At 39.2% G+C, this 22,934-nt stretch overlaps 2 protein-coding genes and 1 long non-coding RNA gene across 8 annotated transcripts in view; 2 read left to right on the plus strand and 1 right to left on the minus strand.

The window, feature by feature from the left end:
- Positions 1–1,719, plus strand: part of ALG8 (ALG8 alpha-1,3-glucosyltransferase) — a 19,998-nt gene extending 18,279 nt beyond the window's left edge. For all 5 annotated transcript variants that reach the window (XM_074335713.1, XM_074335715.1, XM_019726388.3 and 2 more), the window contains one exon: positions 1,092–1,719. In XM_074335713.1, coding sequence (XP_074191814.1) covers positions 1,092–1,323 — 232 coding nt within the window. In that variant the 3' untranslated portion in view covers positions 1,324–1,719. The remainder of the gene's footprint in view (positions 1–1,091) is intronic.
- LOC141572216 (uncharacterized) overlaps positions 1–14,095 on the minus strand; it is a 19,740-nt gene extending 5,645 nt beyond the window's left edge. Inside the window, exons 1-2 of one of the 2 annotated variants that reach the window (XR_012497468.2) lie at positions 13,460–14,095; positions 1,132–1,297 (exon numbers count right to left, since the gene is read on the minus strand). This is a non-coding gene — a long non-coding RNA (uncharacterized LOC141572216). Of the gene's footprint in view, positions 1–1,131; positions 1,298–4,060; positions 4,169–13,459 lie in introns of those variants that run through there. The other variant, XR_012497467.2, reaches the window with a different exon arrangement.
- A 165-nt stretch (positions 14,096–14,260) lies between these two features.
- NDUFC2 (NADH:ubiquinone oxidoreductase subunit C2) lies at positions 14,261–22,232 on the plus strand. Its single transcript, XM_074335716.2, has 3 exons — positions 14,261–14,565; positions 20,096–20,239; positions 22,051–22,232. The coding sequence occupies exons 1-3, from the start codon at positions 14,397–14,399 to the stop codon at positions 22,098–22,100; spliced, it is 363 nt and encodes a 120-aa protein (XP_074191817.2). The 5' UTR covers positions 14,261–14,396; the 3' UTR covers positions 22,101–22,232.
- The last annotated feature ends 702 nt before the right edge of the window (positions 22,233–22,934 follow it).

A 22,934-nucleotide genomic window follows, 5' to 3' on the forward strand; every position in this document is an offset into this window, starting at 1 on the left:
TAAAAATAGAATGTAAAATATGCATTATGAGTAAAACCACATAAATACAGATGCATAAAACCAAATATGTAAAAATTCTAACCTATCTTAGAATTGTGGGTAGAATGGGTTTTTTCTGAACTTTAATGTTGTCTGTATAATTTTTAAAAGCCTGCTTATGGCATATCTGATTGTGTTCATAAAACTTCATATATTTAATTATATTAAAACTCAATTATAAACATGTGACCCAGGAATCCCACTTTTATGTATATACCCAAAAGAATTGAAAACAGGTATTCAAACACATACTTGTACACCAGTGTTCATTACAGCTTTAATCACAGTCTCCAAAGGTGGAAACAACCCACTGTCCATCAAATGAATGGTATATCTGTATAATGGAATATTATTCAGCCAGAAAGGGATGAAGTTCTCATATGTGCTTCAACATGGATGAACATTGAAAACTTAGGCTAAGTGAAATAAGCCAGGCACTAAAGGACCGATATTTTATGATTCCGCTTACATAAAATACCTAGAATTGGCAAATTCGTAGAGACAGAAAGTAGATTAGCATTTATGGGGACAGGGGTGGGGGGATGGGGAGTTATTATTGCTTAATGTTTCCAGAGATTCTGTTTGGGGTGATGAAATGTTTTGAAAATGGATAGTGGTGATGGTTGTACAACATTGTCAATATAATCAATGCTATTGAATTGTATACTTAAAAATGGTTAAAATAAAATAGCAAATTTTATGTTATTTTACCAAAACCAAAATTAGATATTGTTTGCCGTATTCTTATTCCAATATCACAGCATCCAGCCCTCTTTCCTCTTCCAAATGCATAACTAATTCTCTCTCATCAGCCTCAGCTAAGTGACAGCATAGGTAGATGATGATTGGGTAAATTTGGGTGGTTAAGACGATGTAATGGTATATCATTATCATTTTTTTGCTACATGTGAAATTTAATGCACTCTTTTGACTCTGGCTTTGGCTGCACTTCACGTCAAGACAGTGCAGATGGGAAGCTTTAGCTGAGAACTGTTGGCAAAACCAGAATGACTCATCTAAAATCAGACTTTTCTCCCCCCTTTTTTCTTCAGAAAAGAAAAACCCCTTTTTAATTGGATGGAAACGTTTTACCTCCTTGGCCTGGGGCCTCTGGAAGTCTTCTGTGAATTTGTATTCCCTTTCACCTCCTGGAAGCTGACGTACTCCTTTATCCCTTTGTTCCTGACCTCAGTGTATTGTGCAGTGGGCATCACATATGCTTGGTTCAAACTGTATGTTTCAGTATTGACTGACCCTCCTGTTGGCAAGACAAAGAAGCAATGAATAAAGGAACTGCTTGGATGCATTCCAAGCAATTATTTCATGGGAAATTAATCAGAACTTGAAGTTGCTGGTAGCATGAACCATTCATTGCAGTAGATCTGTTTGAGGACCATTCTTCCAAACTTGGCCTTGCCCAGCCTAGCAACCTGATTGTCACCATGGTGAGAAGCCACTTGTCCTCCGTAAGCAGTGAAACACATTTGAAACAAATCTTGCCTACCCCTGTTAAAGTTGTCAAGTCATTCCGACTGCTGCGCTTGCTCCAGGCAAGCAGGGCGTCTGCTGAGCAGCGTGATTACTTGTAGCCTGTGACAATCCTTGTCAGGCTACGAAGCACAACCAGAATCGTGCTAAGGGAACTATAAATAAAATGCCATTTTGTATTTCTGTACAGAACTTTTTTGGATCATTACCAGCTCTTATATTTTCCTATTGGCATGCACACAAGCAGATGTGTACTGTCCCCATTCTGTACACCTTGTTCCAGGAGACTCACCCCCCACCCCCCACCCCCGCATTGAAATTCTACAATGACCATACTCACAAAGCTAGGGGGAATATTTAATGAATGTTTGGCCTGTCAGCAGAGATTGTAAACCATCTCCTCTTGCATTTAGTTAAGGCCATCTTGTACAATTCATTCGAACAGCTATCACTGCAATTTTGATAAGGCTGCCATTTCTCCAACTTTCCTCATATGAGCAAACGTGAAGTGGTTTTAGCAGCCTGGCCTTGTCCTCTCCCTTCCTTAAGAGTACTTCATACACACTTTGTCTCCAGGACCCCAGTTTGCCTAGTAACTGCGTCACGTTCAAATTCAGCCAACATTTATTCAGATGACACCAGGAATTTTCACACAGTTTACCCATCATCCCCCTTAGATCAGAGACATTCCAGGTCACTGGCGTCCTAGGATGCTAATCCAGCTACCCCATCTCTTAAATTCACTCTATTTTCCCAGACTTCTTTTGAGTCTCATTGCAGAAATAAAGATGGGGATTTTGCCAAAGAGGAAGGGAAGCACAGCCCCTCAAGCTATTTTCCTCACCCTGTGTTCCAGTTGTCCTAACGACTTCAGATTACTGGGCCATGCTGTTTTGTACCTCTGCTTTCTTTCATGCCGCTTCCTGTGCTGATTTTTCTACCGTCATAATTGTTTGTACTTCAAGATTCAACTTAACTGCTACTATATCTATGAATATAAAGATAGTACAACGTAGTGATTAAGAATAGGGACCCTTTGGGGGACAGCTGGATGGCTTGGTTGGTTAGAGTACAAACTCTGAACAAGGTTTCCAGTTCAATTCCCACATGGGATGTTGGGCTGCACCCCTGCAACTAAAAATTGAAAACAGCAACTGGACTTGGAGCTGAGCTGCGCCCTCCACAACTAATGTGTTTCCCTGAAAATAAGACTTAGCCAGACCATCAGTTCTAATGCATCTTATGGAGCAAACATTAATATAAGACCCGGTCTTATTTTACTATACCGGGTTGTATATAATATATAATATAATACTGGGTCTTATTTTAATATAAGACCAGGTCTTACATTAATTTTTGCTCCAAAAGACGCATTACAGCTGATTGTCTGGCTAGGTCTTATTTTCAGGGAAACAGGGTAGATTGAAGGACAACGACATGGAGCTGATGGGCCATGGAGAAACACACTGTTCCCCAATAAAATTAAAAAAAAAAAAATAGAGTCCCTGGAGTCAAATAGCCTGATTTTTAAATCCTGCCTCCATTATTTTTTTCATCTGTAGCCAAGTTACTTAACCATTTTTTGCCTCGCTGTCCTCCTCTCTAAAATAATCACAAAAGATTTAGAACCCTGCCTGACACATATTAAGTGTTGAATAAATATCATTTGATGTCTTTATGAATCTTCCTCTCCCTCTACCTTCTCCCCTTCCCCCAGAATTGAGTTCCCACACCATGTGCTCCCATGCCTGCCGAGGGTCTACTCCTACCACTCACGGTTGTAATACTTGTTTATCTGTCTTCCCCAGTTTGACAGCAGAGACCACACTTGTTTTGATAGCTCCTGTTTTTGGCACCATTGGATAAACCACACTACACAGGCCAGGATTAAAATCTAAATGTTTACTAGTACCGGCATTAACACAAGGGGCCAGTGCAGTTCTTCACATCTTTGCCAATTGGGGTGCAAGCCAAAAAAGAAAATTAGAAGATGAATGTGGATACATCTCAACAAGGCCAAATTTAATTACGCTTTGTAGGTGGTGACTGTGAAAGTGATGTGACGTGAGAACTGGAAAAGCTCACCTGGTACAGAGATTTCCAGAATGTTCTGCAGAGAGCCCTGGAGGTTCTCGAGAGTTGCCTTAGAGGCTACAGGCCCTGTCACCTTTTCCACCAAAGCAAATATGCTTTAATCTGTTTCATATATTAGGTTTCATACAAGTTTTTGTTTAAAGCGATTCAAGTCCTTATATGGCCAGGAGTGAAATGGCTCCAGAGACTGACGAATAGCTTGTTGGTGCCAACACAGACGAGAACCCAGACTTCTGCCGAGAGCCCAGGACTCTCAAGCACGATGGTTTGTATTCATGGATTTCAACTTCACAGAGATATGGGTGGTTTTCAACAACAAATTTCTAGGTTTCAGCAATTACTAAATAAAGTGTTTCAAAATGTTTTGAAATCTAAAATTAAGAACAAGCTAAGGTTACTATCAAAATTTAAATAAGATACATAAACTATTTTTTTTTACCTGTTATTTATGTACAGTGTACGAAAATCTCACAAGGTAAAAGTGGGAGGGGACTGGCATTCTTGATCACTGTCTTTCCCTAAGTAGAGAGAGAGAATCAGATCTGGGAGGGAACTACGAGGAAAGTGTCCTATCTTCCCAGCCCAACGCTGGTATAGTTCTTCCTTATTGACATCCACCTGGAGACTTACTCTTGGTGAAGGAAGCACTTCAGTATCAGAATTGTCCCCTATGTATAGTCCATGCAGCTTCAGTTTGCAGTTGGTGGGAGGGAAAAAACATGACCTTTGAAAAAGATGTGCTCTTCAGTATTTTGATAAAATTACATTTCCACCATGATTGGGGTAAAAAAAAATCTTGACCCATCTATCCCCTTTTTTGTGCTCCAAAGAAACATGCTGCTGTGCTAATGGCAGCTGAGATTAGAACGATTTCATAAACCTCAAAAACTTGAATCAATATGGCCATTAGTTTCTCACAATGAACTCTCATATTCAGCATCCCCATTTTATAGAAAAGGCAATAAATGTACTATTTTTTTTCCACTCATGAGTCAGAAATAACAGCAATCTACCTGTACATATAAGACAACTTTGAAAAGGACAGGACCCATAATATACTGAGGTACAGAATCATGGAATCCTAAAAAGACTCTCAGAAGAGCATTCGGCAGTTTTATTTTTTACAGTTTTCCTGACAGAACAGAGAGCTGATCAGGCAATGTGGATGTGTCCACCACATCATAATGCAACACCCACACCCCAATCTGTGCAGCTTTTCTTAGGGCTTGTAATGCTGAATTAATATTTTACTTCCTCTGACTTTTACCAGTTGGTCTCTGGAGCAATATATAATGAAGTTGTGCTCCCATTTATAGGACAGCCCTTCAAGTGATCCCAAAGGGCAAACCCCAAATTGTGTCCTCTTCTGCTGAGCGCTTACTATGTGTCAAGTACTGTGCTAGGCATTACTTCGTTTAATCCTGCTTCAAAAAAAATTCACTGAGTTCCTATTGGGTGGAGCTGTGTTCTCATCTCAAGGTTCAACTAGGGAAGGCTCTGTTCCCACACTCACATGATCATTGGTAGAATTTGGTTCTTTATGGGTTGTAGGACTGAGGGCCTCCGTTTCTTGCTGACAGATGGAAGTCACCCTAAACTCCTTGCCATGTGGGCCTCTCCATGGAGTAACTCACAACTTAGCAGCTGGCTTCATCAAAGTCAGCAAGGGAGAGTCAGCTAGTAAGACAAATTTATTATGTAATGTAATCAGGGAAGTGACATCTTGTAACCTTTGCCATAGTCTATATTAGAAGGAAGTCACATGTCCCAACCACACTGGAGGGGTGGGATTACACTATGCATGAGTACCAGTAGGCAGAGATGATTGGGGACCATTTTGGAGTCTGTCCATTATAATATCCATGTATATATATGGACCATAATTTATTTAACAAGTTTCCTCAAGTTTTTTCCAGCATGTTTGCCAGTATGAATAATGCAGTGAATGACAATATTTCATTCTGCCCATGTACCAGGGTTGCACATTAAATTTCTAGAAGTGGAATTTTCAGGTTGAAGGCTATGTGCATTTATAATGTTGGTAAATTGCTGCCAAATTGGTCATGTTCCACAGGCAGTGTCTAATGCCTGTTTGTTCCACAGGCAATGTATGATGCCTGTTCCCCCATAAACTTGCTAGCTTAGTGTGTCATCAGTATTTTAGGTCTTTGCCAATGATATCTCAGAGAAATTTTCATTTGCATTTCTCTTATGAGCAAGATTAGAGTCTTTTCATATGTTTGAGAGCCATTTGTATTTTCCCTTCTGAAAACTGTTTATGTTCTTTGCCACTTTTTCTATTAGATTTCTTACCTTACTTGGAGGTCGGTATATATTTTCCAAAAAAAAATCACTCCAGTTATTCTGTGGAGAATTACCTGGGTACAAGATTATGGTGTTTGGAAAAAGAGTGGTAGCAGTGTGATGAAGAAGTGGATGGATTTGGAGTTAGAATTGACAGGAGTTGGAAATGGATCGGATATGGTGCTTGAGGGTAAGCAAAGAATCATAGATGACACCTATATTTCAGGTGCATGTACTGTGGTGGGGAAATGCAGGACAAGCAAATAGAGAATGAAAGGGTGGTATTAAGAGCTTTGTTGGAAATTATAAAATTCTTAAAAGAAAGTTGAGGTCCTTGCGTTGGAAAGATTTTTTAAACACACAAGAGAGTAAATTGATAAATTTTACTACATCAGAACTTTAACTTCTCTGTAATAGAAGACCTTATGAACAAAGCTAAAAGACAAAAAAGCAGATTGGGGGAGAGTATTTTGCAACATATATAACAGACAAAGGATTTATATTACCTCACATAAGAAATTCCTACAAATCATTAAGAAAAAGACAACCCTAAAGAAAATAAGCAAAGTATAGGAATAGGGAATCGAACAGAAGGAAACACAAATGGCACATAACTCTGGAAAGGGATAACTCATTTTCACTGGATAATAGGGAAATGCAAATTAAAACAACTGAGATTCCATTTTTCACCATCAGATCGACAAAAACAAAATCTGACAATAGAAAAATATTGCTTTCACATATATTGTGGATGGAATGGAATTTGGATCAGTCTCTTTATAGAGGTTTTGATGTTATCTAGTAAAATTGAAAATCTGTATTCCGAAAGGCAGGAGTTCCAATCCTAAATACAGACCCTAGAGAAACTCTTGAACATTTGACTTAAGGAGACAATATTTACAGAATGTGTAAAGTTTTAAAACCAAACACAAAAAAATCATGTTTTAGGTTGTTTATGAATTCATCTATTAATGTAAAGGTATTAAAATGCACACTAATATACATACGGAATTTAGGATCAAGATTGCCTCGAGGGAGTAAGGAAAGTGGGAATGAGATTTGAAATCAAGAGGAGGTTTAGCTCTGTACTATTTTATTTACATATTTTTAAAGGAGAATATATATAAATGTGTGTATGTGTGTATTTTACATATATGCTTCAGGAAATAAACACCAGAAGCAAATACAACAAAATGTTATAGTGGTAGAAATATGGGTATTTCTTATATTATTCCTTATACTTGAAAATATTTTTTAACTTTCTCCATGTGAAGAAGTGTTTTATTTTTGGATATGCTTAATTTGAGATGTTTCTGAGATATCCTGGTGAAGATGTCAAGTAGGTGAGTAGATACATCATTTGAGCTCAGAAGAGAGTTTGGGCTAGAGTCATAAATGTTGGAGTCATCAGTATATACATGATAATCAAGGCCAAGGGAGTAGCTATGTCACCTAAGGAAAGAGAAGAGATAGTAGAGAAGAGGACCCAGGACAAGTCTTGTGGAAATTTCACATTAACAAGCTGAGGAGAAAAAGAAGAGACATCAGAGGAAATTGATGAAGTGAAGTAAGAGAAACATTAGGAGTATATGGTGTCCTGGAGGCTAAAAGAAGAGACTGTTAATTAAAAGGATGGAAAGGACAACTGTGTCAAATGCTGACGAGATGTTGAGTAAAATATTGGTATCTTTGGTAATATGGTGGTCATTGGTGTTCTCGATAAGGATAATTTAATTGAAGATGAGAACAGAAAGACATTGTAATGGGTGAACAAGATTTGTTAGACAAGGCACACAAAGCACAATTCATAATGGGAAGAATGGATAAATCTGACTACATAAGAACAGTAACTTTCATGAGTGTTGAGAATATGTGTGGAATTCCTACAAATCAGCCAGTATAAAAGATGATCCAAAAGAAAAGTGGGTAAAAGATAGTTAATTTACAGAAGAGGAAACTGGAATAGCCACTAAATATGAAAAGATATTGAACTTCATTAAAATAAAGGAAAGGCAAAACAATAATGAAATAACATTTCCACCAATAGATTGGCAAAAATCAAAGTTTAGTAATGGCAACAGGCAAGGGTTACCAAGGATGTGGGGAAATCCAACAGAGTCAAGTAAAAAACTATTAGAACTATTAAAGAGAGTTTAGCAAGATTGCTGGATACAAGAGCAACATTCTTATTTACCAATGAGAAAAGGTAATAAAATATAAGGTATCATTTACAACAGTAACAAACTATAAATCCCTAGAGACAGACTAATAAAAATGTGCAAAAATTTTATGGAGAAAATTATGCTTTAACAAGGAATATAAAAAGAAAATTAGAATAAATGGGGCAATATATACCATGTTCATGCATGAGAAAGGGCTTGGCATTTTAAATATATTGATTTTCATATTAGTCTATAAATTCAATGAATTTAACCAATACTCCTACAAGATTTTTCAGGGAATTTGACAAGATGGTTTTAAAATCATGAGGAAAAATAGAGGTGTACAAATAGCAATAATAATAGCTAACAATTATTGTGAGCTAGCTTTTGAAAAAATATGTGGGTGACACATCCTACTAAATACAAAAGAATATTACAAAGCGATAGTTATTGGTGTAATATAGGTACAATAATTGGAAAAGAGATCTGTGGAAAAACAGTTTAGAAAAAGACGTTGGGGGGGAGGTGGAAAAAATGGGGGGGGAGAAAAAAAAGAAAAAGAGAAAGACCTTGCTGTTAACTAACCTTATGTGGTAATCACTTTGCAATATATATATCAAAACATCACATTGTACACCTTAAACACACATTATATATGTCAATAATATTGCAATAAAGCTGGAAAAAATACATTTTGAAAAATTTAAAAAGAAATAGACCATGGCATTTTTGATAACATGATTTATATTAGAGGAGGCATTAAATATTGGTGGGGAAAGGATAAACTATTTAATACATGGTGTTAGGTCCGTTCTCATGTGTAACATTCCTCCAGTCAAAAATAAAATCCAAATGCATTAAAGACTTAAACATGAAAAACTAAAACTTGGGAAGAAAATATAGAATCTTGTCTTTATGATCTCAAAATAAAGATATCTTCTTAAATAACATGAAAAACATAGACTATAAAGAAAAAGATTGCTATTTTAGACTAAATCAGTAATTTAAACTTCTGTATTACAAAAAAAAAACAAAAAAAAAACCCCTCCATAAATGATGTGCAAAGGCAAGCAACGGACTTGGAAGAGCTATCTGTCACATATATAACAAAGGATTAGCATCAGAATATATAAAGAATTTCTACTAATCAATAAATACGGGAAAGACAATTCAAAAGAAAAATGGGCCAAGGACAAAACCCAGAAATTTACTGAAGAGAAAACACAGATGACTGATAAACATTGAAAGAATTCTCAGAACCTCTCTAATCATCATGGAAATTCACATTAAAATGAAATATTATTTTTCTTTCCAAAATGTATTATTTAGAGAGTATTTTGCTAATAAAATAAGTTAGAGAAAGACAGATAACATGATTTCACTTACATGTGGACTCTAAAAAACAAATGAACAAAAACAGAAACAAACTCATAGATACAGAGAACAAATGTTGCCAGATGGGAGGGGTGTTGGGGAATAGGTGAAAAGGGGGAAGGGATTAAGATGTACAAATTGCCGGGGGCCGGCCCGGTGGCTCAGGCGGTTAAAGCTCCATGCTCCTAACTCCGAAGGCTGCAGGTTCGATTCCCACATGGGCCAGTGGGCTCTCAACCACAAGGTTGCCAGTTCAATTCCTCGAGTCCCGCAAGGGATGGTGGGCTCTGCCCCTGCAACTAAAATTAAACACGGCACCTTGAGCTGAGCTGCCTCCCGGATAGCTCAGTTGGTTGGAGCGCATCCTCTCACCCACAAGGTTGCCGGTTTGACTCCCACAAGGGATGGTGGGCTGTGCCCCCTGCAACTAGCAACGGCAACTGGACCTGGAGCTGAGCTGCACCCTCCACAACTAAGACTGAAAGGACAACAACTTGACTTGGAAAAAAGTCCTGGAAGTACACACTGTTCCCCAATAAAGTCCTGTACCCCTTCCCCAATAATAATAATAATAACAAATTGCCTGGTAATCCCCTTTAAAAAAAAAAAAAGATGTACAAATTGCCAGTTATAAAAACAGTCACAGGGATGTTTACATCAGAATAGGGAATATAGTTAATAACATTGTAATAACTATGCATGAAGTCAGATGGGTACTAGACCTACCAGGGTGATCACTTCATAAGTTATGTAAATGTCTGTCTAATCACTATGTTTTATACCTGAAACTAATATAATTTTGTATGTCAACTGTAATTGAAAAACATTTTTAATGCATTATTGATGCTGAATAGCCAACCAATCTTGAAAAAGAACAAAGTTGGAGACCTCACACTTCCAAATATACCACATACTACAAAACAATAGTAATCAAAATGGTGTGGTATTGGCATACACCAGATATGTAGACCAATGGAGCAGAATAGATAGTATATGGCAAAATGATTTTCGACAAGGGTATGAAGACTACACACTGGGGAAAGGAAAGTCTCTTCAACAAATGATGTTGGGAAAACTGGATAGCCACATGCAAAACAAATGTAGTTGGACCTTACCTTGCACCATATAAAAAAATTAAAATGGATTAAACACCCAAATGTAAGGCCTAAAACTATAAAACTGCTAGAAGAAAACATAGGGGAACAACAGCTTCAGGATATTAGATTTGGTAATAATTTTCTTGGCTACAACACCAAAAGCACAGGCAACAAAATCAAAAATAGACAAATGGGACTACATCAAACTTAAAAACTTCTGCACATCAAAGGAAACAATCAGCAGAGTGAAAAGGCAATCTATGGAATGGGAAAAAATATTTGCACAGTATACATCTGATAAGGGATTAATATCTATAATATGTAAGGAACTTCTACAACTCAGTAACAAAAAGTACCAAATAACTCAATTTAAAAGTGGACCAAGGACTTAAATAGACAATTGTCATATCTCAAAGAAGATATACAACAGCTTGATGTTGAAAAGATATTCAACATCACTAATCATAAGAGAAATGCAAAACCACAATGAAATAATACCTCACACTGTGGGGAAATTGGAACACTTAAATTAAGCACCATGGAAATGTAAAATGGTGCAGCCATTATGGAAAATAGTATATGGTCCTCAAAAAATCAAAAATAAAATTACCATATGATCAGCAATCCCACTTGTGAGTATATATCCAAAAGAATACAAAGCAGGATCTTGAAGAAACATTTGCACACCTATGTTCACTGCGGCATATTTCATAATAGCTAAGAGGTAGAAGCAACCCAAATGTACATTGATGGATGGATTAAAAAAATGTTAGTGTATACATTTTATGATACAAAGCCTTAAAAAGAAGGAAATCCTGTCACATGCAACAACATGGATGAACTTCAAGGACATTATGCTAAGTGAAATAAGCCAGCACAAAAGAACAAATGTATAATACCACTCATGAGGTAGCTACGGCAGTCAAAATCATAGAAACAGAAAGTAGAAAGGTAGTTCCCAAGGGCTAGAGGGAGGAGGGAAAGGGAATTGGTGTTTAATGGGTATAGAGTTTCAGTTCTGCAAGATGAAAAAGTTCTATGTTGCACAACAATGAATATACTTAACATTACTGAACTATACACTTAAGAAATAGTTAAGATGGTAAGTTTAATGTTACATGTTTTTTAGCACAATAAAAAAGTTGAAATTTTAATTTAGAAAAAAAAAAAAATTGCATAAAATATATAATAAATTAAAAAGGTTGTAAAACACATATGTCAAGTTAAAAATAATAAAATGTACATCCAGGTACCCACCACACAGCTTAGATACAGAATATTATTACTTTAGAGGCCTTCTGTGTGCCCCTCTTCCCCCAGAAGTAACTATCCTGAACGGTTAATCCTTCTCTTGCTTTTATTTATAGTTTTACCACTAACATATGTATCTCTAAACAATATATTTTTGCCTAAATTGAATCATATATCCTCCTGTAACTCATCTCTTTTTCTCTGATCGTTTATGCTTTTTTTAAACATCATGTTTTAAACATCTCTTTTTTTGAGATTCATCATACTGATGCATGGATATTCCTTTGTAAAATTGGAAAACACCACAATTTATTTTCTGTTCTGTTCTTAATGGATATTTAGGATGTTTCCCGTTTTGAGGTATTACAAATGGCTGTTACTCCTGTGAATACTCTTATACTTCTCTTGGTCCTGGTACACATAAGCAAAAGTTTCTCTAAGCCCTAGGTTCTAGAGTATAGACTTAGGTAAGTGAAAAAGAAATTGAAAACAACTTAAATATCCATCAAAAGCGTAATGGATGAATAAAATGTGACATATTTATATGACATAATATTACATAATAGTCAAGAGGAATGAACCTGATTTTTCTGTATTATCATGGATAGATCTCAAAAACATTATATGGAAAGATAACAGTGAGAGAAAACCAGGAACAATGATTCAGACTGTTTGGGTAAAAAGAATTTAAAAGCACACATAACACAATACCAAATATATGTAAAAATATAAAAAGTGGACTGGAAGTATACACACTAAACTTATGATAGAGGTTATTTCTGGGGAAGAAGGGAAAGGGGACTTTAGTTTTATCTATAGTGTTTTATTTCCTTTTTTAAAAGGTTAAAAATAAATATGACAAAAGAGTAACAGTTGTTAATTCGGGGTGGTAGAATATGGGCATTTGTTATATTGTCCTTCATATATATATATATATTTTTTTTGGTATCTTCTAAGTTTCTTAAAAACAAAAAAGTCAGATTGGACCCAGAAGACTGTGGGGGAGAAAGATGTGTAAATATTTAAATATTTAAGTATTTGCCTAATAGTTCATCTAGTATTCAAATTTTACATAATCATACTGTGGAAATTTTTTTGTGGTTTTCATTCTCTTGATATAATTTTATTTTATTTTAAAGATTTTTACTGGGGAAGGGGAACAGGACTTTATTGGGGAACAGTGTGTACTTCCAGGACTTTTTCCAAGTCAAATTGTTGTCCTTTCAATCTTAGTTGTGAAGGGTGCAGCTCAGCTCCAGGTCCAGTTGCCATTGTTAGTTGCAAGGGGCACAGCCCAACATCCCTTGCAGGAGCACAGAGCTCCAACCACCTGAGTCACCGGGCTGGACCCTCTTGATATATTTTAAAAGAAACGCTGTGGTTAAAACAAATTTTGTGCAAGAAAGCTTTTTCATGTTATACTATTTCCATAGGACAGATTCCCAGATATGTAATTACTGGGTCAAGGAATGGGAACATTTGAAATATTGCTGCCTTCCAGGAAACTCTTCCAATATACATACGTTCCTTTGGAAAATCCTAACTTGAAATATTGCAGATCTGGGAGTGATTTTCATAGGCATAAAAGGTCTGTCCTTTATTTAATCACTCTTAACTGATATTTAATTCTTCCACTTTGGAAATACATACCTTTGATGCATATAACTTTGCATTAATTTCTGATTTAATCAGTATTTGTCTAGATAAAATGTTGATCCTACTAATGAATGCACACAAAAAGAAGATATTTTTGCTCAGTATCAGGGAGCGCTTTCTAAAGAGAGAACGGTTCAAAGATAGACGCTCCACATATTGGAAGTAGGTGAGCAGAGACTGGACAATTACTTGGCAGAATGTTAGATTCCTTCTTTCTTTCATTTCTCAAGCCGTTAGGAAACCCCTCTTCCCTCAGCCACGTGCAAAGACATGAAGACACAGAGGTGAATAATTTTAGAGTGCTGCTGCCCAGGTTGAATTACAAGAGTTTAGCTAAATGTTCCAGTCCTGGGGTTCTCTGAATTCTTTGTTGCAAGCTGGACCTTAATTTTAGGTTTTGGAGGGTGTGCCAGTGCGAATGAACGACTGGAAACCCAGAATATGAAAACAGCTTTTATGATATTTCAATTAATTACGTTTCCTAAAACTATCCATCAAATTCACTTGTGGGTGTTGGATGCAAAGATACATTCTTGCTGAAGGGAAATTCTGGGACAGGAGAGAGAGAGACAATTCCAGGTGGGGGAGGTTGGGCGGGGAAAAAAAAGCAGAGTGTCCTAGCGTTCTCCCTATTTGGCTCGTTTCGTGTACTCCTCGATCGGGTGGTGCCAGGACCCTGATACTCCACCAGCTGAATTAGCGCCGGCAGGCGAGCAAGCAGGGTAGGCCATTTAGTAGGCCGGAACCTCCCGGGCCGGCTCGTGCAGCAGCACGCAGGGGGAAACGTTTGGACGCTGCGCCGCCCTGCGCCATGCCCTTCAGCCCAGTGCTCCGAGGAGAAAGCATACGACGTGGGCCCCGGCAGTGGTCGTGGTGGTTTTCTTTCTAGTTGGCGGTCTGAGGCTAAGCCTCAAGTAGGAACGGCATCATCATGATGAGCGGACGGCCGGGCCGAGTGCCCTTAAAGTTCCTGCCGGATGAGGCCCGGAGCCTGCCCCCGCCCAAGCTGAACGACCCAAGGCTCGCCTACCTCGGCTTCTTGGGCTACTGCTCCGGCCTGCTTGATAACGCGATCCGGCGGAGGCCGGTGATGACGGCGGGTGAGGGCTGCGCGGGCGGGATCGGCTGGGAGGAGAGGGGGTCGCAGGGCGGGGCTGCCTGAGGTGCCTTCGCTTTCCGGGCCTTTTGGCCTAGGAGGCCCCGCCTCGCCTCCCTGGGGCATCTGCGCCCGGTGAGTTCTTCATAGTACCGCAGGGCCAGAGTGTCGTTTGACACTTAAGGAAACTGAGGTGCAGTGAAACCCACTACCCGAGTCTCTGAAGGACCCGAGAATGGACTGCCAGCTCCCCTCTCGGTTCACGTCGTGAATGCAAAAATGAGCGTTCAGTCCCTGCCATGCACTACTGACACTGTGCACATTATAGCACTTGATCCTCAAAACACCTTATGGGGAGGTATTACTCACAAATGTTGAAACAGAGCCTTAGAGAGATTAAAACAGCTTGCCCAAGGTCATATGGCTAGGAAGTAGCAGAGCCTGCTTTTAAACCTCAGAGCCTATATTCGAAACCAGCTCTTCTCAAACTTAATGTGCCTACTACTCATAGACTGGGGTCTTGTTAAAAATGCATATTCTGATTCATTAGGTCTGGGGAAAGGTTTGATGTTAACAAAATATCAGATAGTACTGATGCTGCTGGTTTGGGGACCTCACTTTGAGTGGGAGGCTCTAAACCACAGGGCTGTATTTTCTAATAGTATGTCAGTGTCATGCTGTCAGAGCTGATAATAGCTGACACACAAGCTGTCTGTGCCAGGGGCTATGAACCCCCAAAGGGGAAAGTGGAGGGAAACTCGAAGATGTATTTGAACTTAGAGTTTATTTATCAGGCAGATACTAGGAGAGGGCCTTCCCAGCTCATGGGGCTAGGGGAAATAAATGAAGGCAAGGGCTTCTGAATGCAGGGCAGTTTGCCGATTGAGTGTGCAGGGTAGAGCAGTAAGGCTCCAGAGAATATTAGGTAGAGCATGGCAATGTATTTTCTCGGTGGACAGGAACCTTTTTAGCTTTTGGTTGCTGCAGGCGAGGGAAGGCAGAGATGCACTGATCAGACACCTGTTTTAAATGGTCAACTTTGTCAACAGTGTGAAGCACGGTAGGAGCTGAGAACCCCAGTTAGGAAGAAAACTAATACAATGGTGCAGACAACCAGGAATCACCTCACTTGTGCCGCTTATGCCTTCTTCCAGCTGTATGTCCTGCCTAGAGGTCAGCTCCCAGCCCACCAAATCGCAGCATTTCCACTGCTCAACTAGTATTGAAGTCCCATCTCCCTTGGAAATGACGCCGCTGCACAGAAAGGAGTGATCTTTGACCATTTCTGCCTCTGGGGAGATGGGGTTTTCTCCCTTCTCATTACCACTCCACATTTGCCTGATCCTGTCTCTTGGTGTAATGGAAAGAGCTCCACTTTGGAACCAAATGGCCTTGCTCCACTTCATCCAACTGTGTCACCTTGGGCAAGTTACTTGGTCAGGCAGTTCAGAGCCAAAGTTTCCTAATCTAAAATGAGAATAACTGATCTTTGCATATTTGTTGTGAGAACTGAGAGTTTATAAGTAAACTGCCTGGCACACAAAAAGTACTGGACAAGGTTCCCTTTCCTTAGTTCTTGTCATGCAAACAGTTTACCATATATTTATTTGTTCAACATTTACAGAGCTCTTTTTCTGGGCCAGGCAGAAAAAGGGCCGTCCCTACATGGGATGAGGAATACCATCCCTGACCGTGAGGAGTTCCTTGTCAAGTCAGGGAGGTAAGTAAATAGTCCATTGTGGGTCTAGGTGTGACCGATATGTGTTTTGATGGGAAGTGGATGAGCAGAGAGCACCTGGGGAGCACGAAGGAGGTGCAGATCGGAGGGAGCCTGTTCTAGATGAAGTAAAGTTTGGCTGAAATGTGACTGAAATACCACTTCATCTTGCCTCCTTGTCAAGCAATGTTTTATGCCTTTTCTGGGAGACAAGAGCATAGCGGTTAAGAGCACATGCTTTGGGGTTTGACACCACCTCCACCCTACTAGCCATTTGATTCTGGAGAAGTTACTTAATCTCTGTGAGCTTTAGTTTGCTTGTCTATGAAATAGGGAGAATATCTACCTCATCGTGCAGCTGTGAGAACTAGATAAGATGATGTGTATAAAGCACTTAGTGCAGGGCTAGGGGTCAGACTTCTGGGCTCCCTGAGATTCCCTAAGTTGCTTTGGAAAATTTAGGTCTTGAGGACTTTATTGAAATGTAGCATTTATGGAATGCATATTATGTTTGTCTAGCTCAATGTCTGGTATATAAGGTTGGACAATTAAGTTGGCGAACTCATCCTAGAAAAAGTGCTATATACCTCACTGCTGAATATCACTATGGTCACCTTCGAAGAACTCCCCTTGGGAAGCTATGCACTGATGCCAGCGCCTAATGCACCCTTCAAAGCAATTTTGGAACTCTTTTTCTGGAATGGCCATCAAAGCTGTCGTTGTATTACCCTTGATGTCCTGAATGTCATCAAAATGTCTTCCTTTCAGTATTTCCTTTACCTTCAAGTAAAGAAAGAAGTCATTGGGGGCCAGATCAGGTGAGTAGGGAGGGTGTTCCAATACAGTTATTTGTTTACTGGCTAAAAACTCCCTCACAGACAGTGCCCTGTGAGCTGGTGCATTGTCGTGATGCAAGAGCCATGAATTGTTGGCGAAAAGTTCAGGTCGTCTAACTTTTTCATGCAGCCTTTTCAGCACTTCTAGATAATAAACTTGGTTAAGTGTTTGTCCAGTTGGTACAAGTTCATAATGAATAATCCCACTGTATCAAAAAAGGTTAGTAACATCGCTGCAACAAGTTCGCAAACTTAATTGTCCGACCTCGTATAGTGGTGCTTAGTAAGTTTATTGAATAAATAAGTATATGTAGATTACAAGGAAGTATAAAATATGGTCTCAACCCTCCAAAGATGTACAAACCAGATGAGCATGTCCATTAAAAAGACGAATTGTGGCACAAGTTTCTGCACATAGGGTAAAGGACATGACAGAGGATTGGGTAAGGAGGGCCATGTGGATCTTCAGACTATGGCCCTGGAGAGTACCTGGCATTCTGTGCATAGTATTGGCATATTCTGTCAATGAAATCAAACTGCAGATCTTGTTCAAGTTACCAGAAAATATTAAATAGGATTTTTTCTTAAGCTTTTTTCCATCACTTGTTTTTAAACCTTTGTTGCTGGTTACTACTTACCTGCCCTAAATTTACAGTTAGTTGGTATCCAAGTGTCCACAAAATTAAATATTTATTGATATCTGGTTTAACTTACCAGTAATGTACAGTGTTCTGCAAAGAGCACCATGGCTTCCAAGTTAAAAGTCACTAAATAAAGGAAAGAAGGGGAACGGGATTGTGGAGGGTTTGTGTATGTCGTGAGAGGGAGACTACCACTGAGAGAGCGAGGTTAGGGAAATGGGGACTTGGGAGGAGGCCACGCCATGCCTGTAGGACTGGAACATGCCGTCATCTAAAACATTTGTGGAGTCTTTCTGTGAGGGAGATGGGTAAGCATAGAAAGCCTGGGTGTTTGTACTCCGGTGGCACATGGGACAGTATTGCAAGTGGCCCATTGGGGAAGCAGTGGCTGTTTGGGGTAAGAGAGCCTGCAAAAGAGCCTAGGCTTTGTTCAGTCCCAGATCATAGTACTATTTTACATTTGTGTTGTTTTATACATTTTTCCAAAATATTTTTATACACATTTTCTTTTGGTTCATATACTACTACTGTGAGAAAGATAGGGTAGGTATTATCTTTCTTTTAGAGATGGTAAGTTGACTTGCCCAGGGTCATTCATCACTATTAAATGTTTATTAAGTGCTATCTATGTGCCGGCATACAAAGATGATTCAAACATTGGCTTTGCCTGGGTAGTAGAGACGGAAATAATTATTGTAGCAATTTACACTTACTAGAGATGAGTTCACCCTTTTAACTCCAGGAAAGTTCAGGGAAGACTTCTTAGCAGAAGTGATGTCTGTCTTGAGCCTTGAAGGAGCAGGAATAACTAGTGCATGGTATATAGAAGCATGAAGGAATCTAGTTTGTGTGACACATTGAAAGTAGTTCGACAGAGCGTGTCAGCGGTGAAGGTGGGAGAGTCAGCTCCTGCAGGAGATTACATGCCTGGGTTCGGACTCTCGTTGAGCATAATTGAAGGAAAAGGGACCAACAAGCTAGGTTTGTATTTTAGTAAAAATTCCTCTAGTGACAGGATAAAAGCTGGCATCAGTGTGGAGTGGAAAATGAGATGAAAGGAAGACCAGTTAGTGCAAATGAGAGATAAGTTCCCTGAAGTGAGGAAAGGAAATATTTACACGGTAGACTTGACAGCACTCAGTAACTGGATGTGGGAGAAGAGGCTAGGAAAAAAGGGATGATTACTGTAATTATTACACAGGACTTGGATTCCTGGGTGAATGATATTATTCTCAGAATTAGGAGAAAGAGGTATGAATAGGAAGGAAATGAGTTCACTTGGGGGTATTTAAGTGAACATATCTGTCAGACATCTGATGTATCTGTTATTCAGCTTGGGTGTCTGAGTTGGATGTATTTATGGGTTACCACCACATGCATAGTAGATAAAACTAAAGGGATAAATGAGTTCTCCCAAGAACTATGTGTGAGATAAGAAGTGGAGGGCTAGGGATAGAATTCTAGGGCTTAGCTGAAAAATTAAGCCTGCAGTTAGCCTTTTGCAAAAAAATGTTCCCATATGTAAGGGAACCTTTGGATCTCCGCTTCAGACCTTAAAATTTGGCTTTCTCTAGATCATGTGATTTGATCCTCTCCAGTCTCATTATAATAGGACGATTGTTTTAATAGGATGAATAGGTAATACATGCAAATAGGATAAAATTTTGAAGGGGTAAGAGAATTAAGATCTACCCGGGTACAAAAAAAATGTATACACATGACTTGTATTCATTTTTTGTTATTGGTATATATTTAGTATTACAATTTTAATACAGTTTTTTCCTTTCTTAAAATGTGTGTACAATTTTTTGGCCCCCTCTGTATTTATAGTGTAGCTTGCTGTTTTAATAACTACTAAATATGCAAATGTAAATCCATATATGGAGACAAACCATGTTGTTTTTAGACCATTTGTAGAGGACTTAACCTGTGTTTATACAACCTGCACAGGGGCTAGAATACAAGTAAGTTTACGTCTAAAGTTAACTTATTGAAAAAGAAAAAAAAGTGGTTTTGGTTCTCAGTCTCAACTTCAGGATTTGGTAGTTATCCGCCTTTTTCCATGAAGAAATTTATAAAACCTGAATTTCAAAAATCTTGGGTTCTATTGATAGTTAACTTTATAGACTTCATGTTGCTTTTCATAATTGCCAGATTTCTTTTAAGACTAAGTCTCAAGGTCAAGGCAGTTTGTTCGTAATAGCCATATAGAAAGCCCTTTTTTTAAAAAAGTTTTGGAAGAAATAACAATAAATTATATATCTGAAATGTAAGAATATATTCTTTAATACACATTGACTGATTTTTGCTGTCTTTTGGGATTTGCCGGTTTAATTTCAGGGTTGCATCGCCAGCTTCTTTATGTTACTTCCTTCGTTTTTATTGGATATTACTTTTTAAAACGTCAAGACTATATGTATGCTGTGAGAGACCATGATATGTTTGCATATGTCAAATCACATCCAGAGGATTTTCCTGAAAAAGGTATTTCACGTTAATTGTAGAAAACCTCTTTCTTACTCTGCATTATTTTCCCTGGTTTGTCTTTTCCATGCCTGTGGTTTCAGATACCTCTATTCTGTTGGCTCCCACATCTTTGTCTATAAACCAAAAGTCTCATGAATTCATATATCCAGTTTCTGGCTAAGTCCCTCTGTGTCCCTCAGACAGCAGACACAGCTCATGTTCGCTCTGCCTGCGCAGCCCTGTTGTGTGCCCTGCTTTAGTGAATGGCACTACTGTCCACCTGGGCGCTCCAGCCAGAAGCCTGGGAATCAGTCTGGATCTTTCGCTTCCCATTGGTCATCATGTTTTACCATTCTACTTCCTAACTGTTTCTCAGCTCTGAACTCTCCTCTCTCTCCCACTGCTACTACCCTGGTTCAGGCCCTGATAATCTTTCACTTTGACTCACTTGCCTCCAGCTCACCTCTGCCTTTGGTCTCATTGAAGTTCACATCTCAGGCTAATTGCCTAGTAGAAACACTGCCCATACCTCTTATCTACCACATGACATACACAGAATTCCCTCATTGGACTGTAGCTTCATCTTTGTTTCCCTAACCGTCAGCACAGAGCCTACACATAGGACGCACTTAATAAACAATAGCTGACCTGAAGGAACCCACAGAACCCTGCGTCCTCTCCCATAACTCATCTCCTACCTTGTAAAATCTGTGTCCTGAATCTGCCATGGATCACTTTGTACACTCTGTACCTTGATTCTCCTCTTGCCCCATTTCCACCCTGTCATCTAGCAAGTTCCTGCTCAAGATTCTTCGTCTCAATGAAGATTTCACCCTGCTACAGACAGCAATCTCCGCAGCGCACTTGACTCATCTCTGTTCAACTATGAATATAATTATAACTCTTCTTGTTTTTATTTTGTACACATTCACACAATACAGGTGTGCACCTATGAATGATGAATGAAGGAAAATTTTGAACTTGTAAATGATGTAGATTTTAAATAGATTTTCCTATTTATGTAAATGTGTAATAATATTAAGCATTTAAATTTCATTAGACTGAATTATGATCTCTAAAGTCCTATGTGGCTCTAAAATTTTGTTACTCTAGTATTCCCATAGCCTTCTGTCACATATGTGGTGTTTATGGTAGATCAAAAAGGTACAGGGTTTTGTTTTGTTTTCTGTTTTTGTTTTTGTTTTTTGCCAATGAAGAGCTCAAAGACTAATACAAAGTAATGAATAGTGATTGTGTCAGGGACCAGGAATACTCAGAACTGCTGGATGTTAGAGCTGAAGGAAGTTTGGAAATAGTGATTCCTAAGGCTGAGACCCGGCGGCAGAGCAGTCCTCAGTCCCAGCCCGCTGGCCCCTTGCCTCAGTATTTCCACTAGCTCCCTCTGTCAGAAGGAGCGTGTATGGCCTCCCAGGCTCATTCTGGCCCGAGCAGCAGATGACTGGCAAATGTGCCAAGAGCCTCGTGCACGGCAACGCGGACGTGGAGAGCGTGACCACCACGCCCCTCCTAGCTGACCTGTACCCCCCCCCCCATTCCTTCCTTCCTTCACCCCTTCAGCCAGGATCCCCCTGGCAGCACTTTGCCCCTCCAGGCACCATCTGGATATCACCACAGCTTCTTCCAAAGTGATTTTTCATTGAGTGAAGCAGAATGTCTCAGTGATCGCCAAGCCATGGTGGAGGACAAGAAAATGAGGACATTCTTAGGGGTTTCTATAAGTATATTATTAAGTGTTAGTTTTTCTTTGGGAAATAGGATTTTGAAAACATAATTTAAAAATAAATTTTTTGTGATCTTTCCTTTTACAGATAAGAAAGTTCATGGTGAAATTCTTGAAGAATTCCATCCAGTGCGTTGATGTCTCCATAATGCTTGTTCCGGTTTCACTGTTACCGGTTATTTCTGAATTTTATGGGACGTGTTTTCATGATATCTGAAGTTTATGTTAATCTGTATGTTAACAGCTATGTGATTAAAATGGTTACCACGAGCACCCTGACTCTTTTTTTGTCATAAGAAAAATAGCTCATCAGAGAATAGTCAGTTTCCATTCATCCAATTTTTAGAAGACATCTGACAGATTTTAAAATGGAGTTTAGTTCTAGTTTGGAGTTGGCCGACTATAGCCTGTGAGCCAAATCTGGCCCACTGCCAGTACGATTCTGTTGGAACACAGCCGTACTCATTTGTTTACGGTTTATGTGGTTTATGGCTGCTTCCATGCTACAGCAGCAGAGTTGGGTAGTTGTGACAGAGACCTTCTGGCCTGCAAAGCTGGAAATATTTAATATATGGCCGTTTACAGAAAAGGTTCGCCTGTTCCAGTGCTAGTGCAAAGCCAAACAAAGTAAGCCAGATTATGGAGAGTTTTGGGAGTCGTGTAGAATAATTTTGACTTGAGCCTGTAGGTAGTGGGAAGTCACTAAAGGGTTTTAAATGGGAATAACACGGTCAGGTTTGTATTTCTGAGCTCTCTGCAACAGTATAGCAGGTGGTTTAGAAGCAGAGACTCGAGCAGGAGAACAGAAGACTAATCCTGCAAAAGGGTCTTTGCCGAGATGGATCATCCGGGAGAAAGTGGGCTCAGTGCTAACATCTACAGCGGAGCAGTTAGTAATGAAAGATCCCACCTAACGGAATGAGGTTACTCTCTATGGCTTAGCGAATCCAAATGTTTGTCCAGAAAGTTTTT

Source organism: Rhinolophus sinicus, chromosome 14, assembly GCF_057876585.1.
Source record: "Rhinolophus sinicus isolate RSI-liver-muscle chromosome 14, RSI-T2T, whole genome shotgun sequence".
Classification (NCBI taxonomy): Eukaryota; Metazoa; Chordata; class Mammalia; order Chiroptera; family Rhinolophidae; genus Rhinolophus; species Rhinolophus sinicus.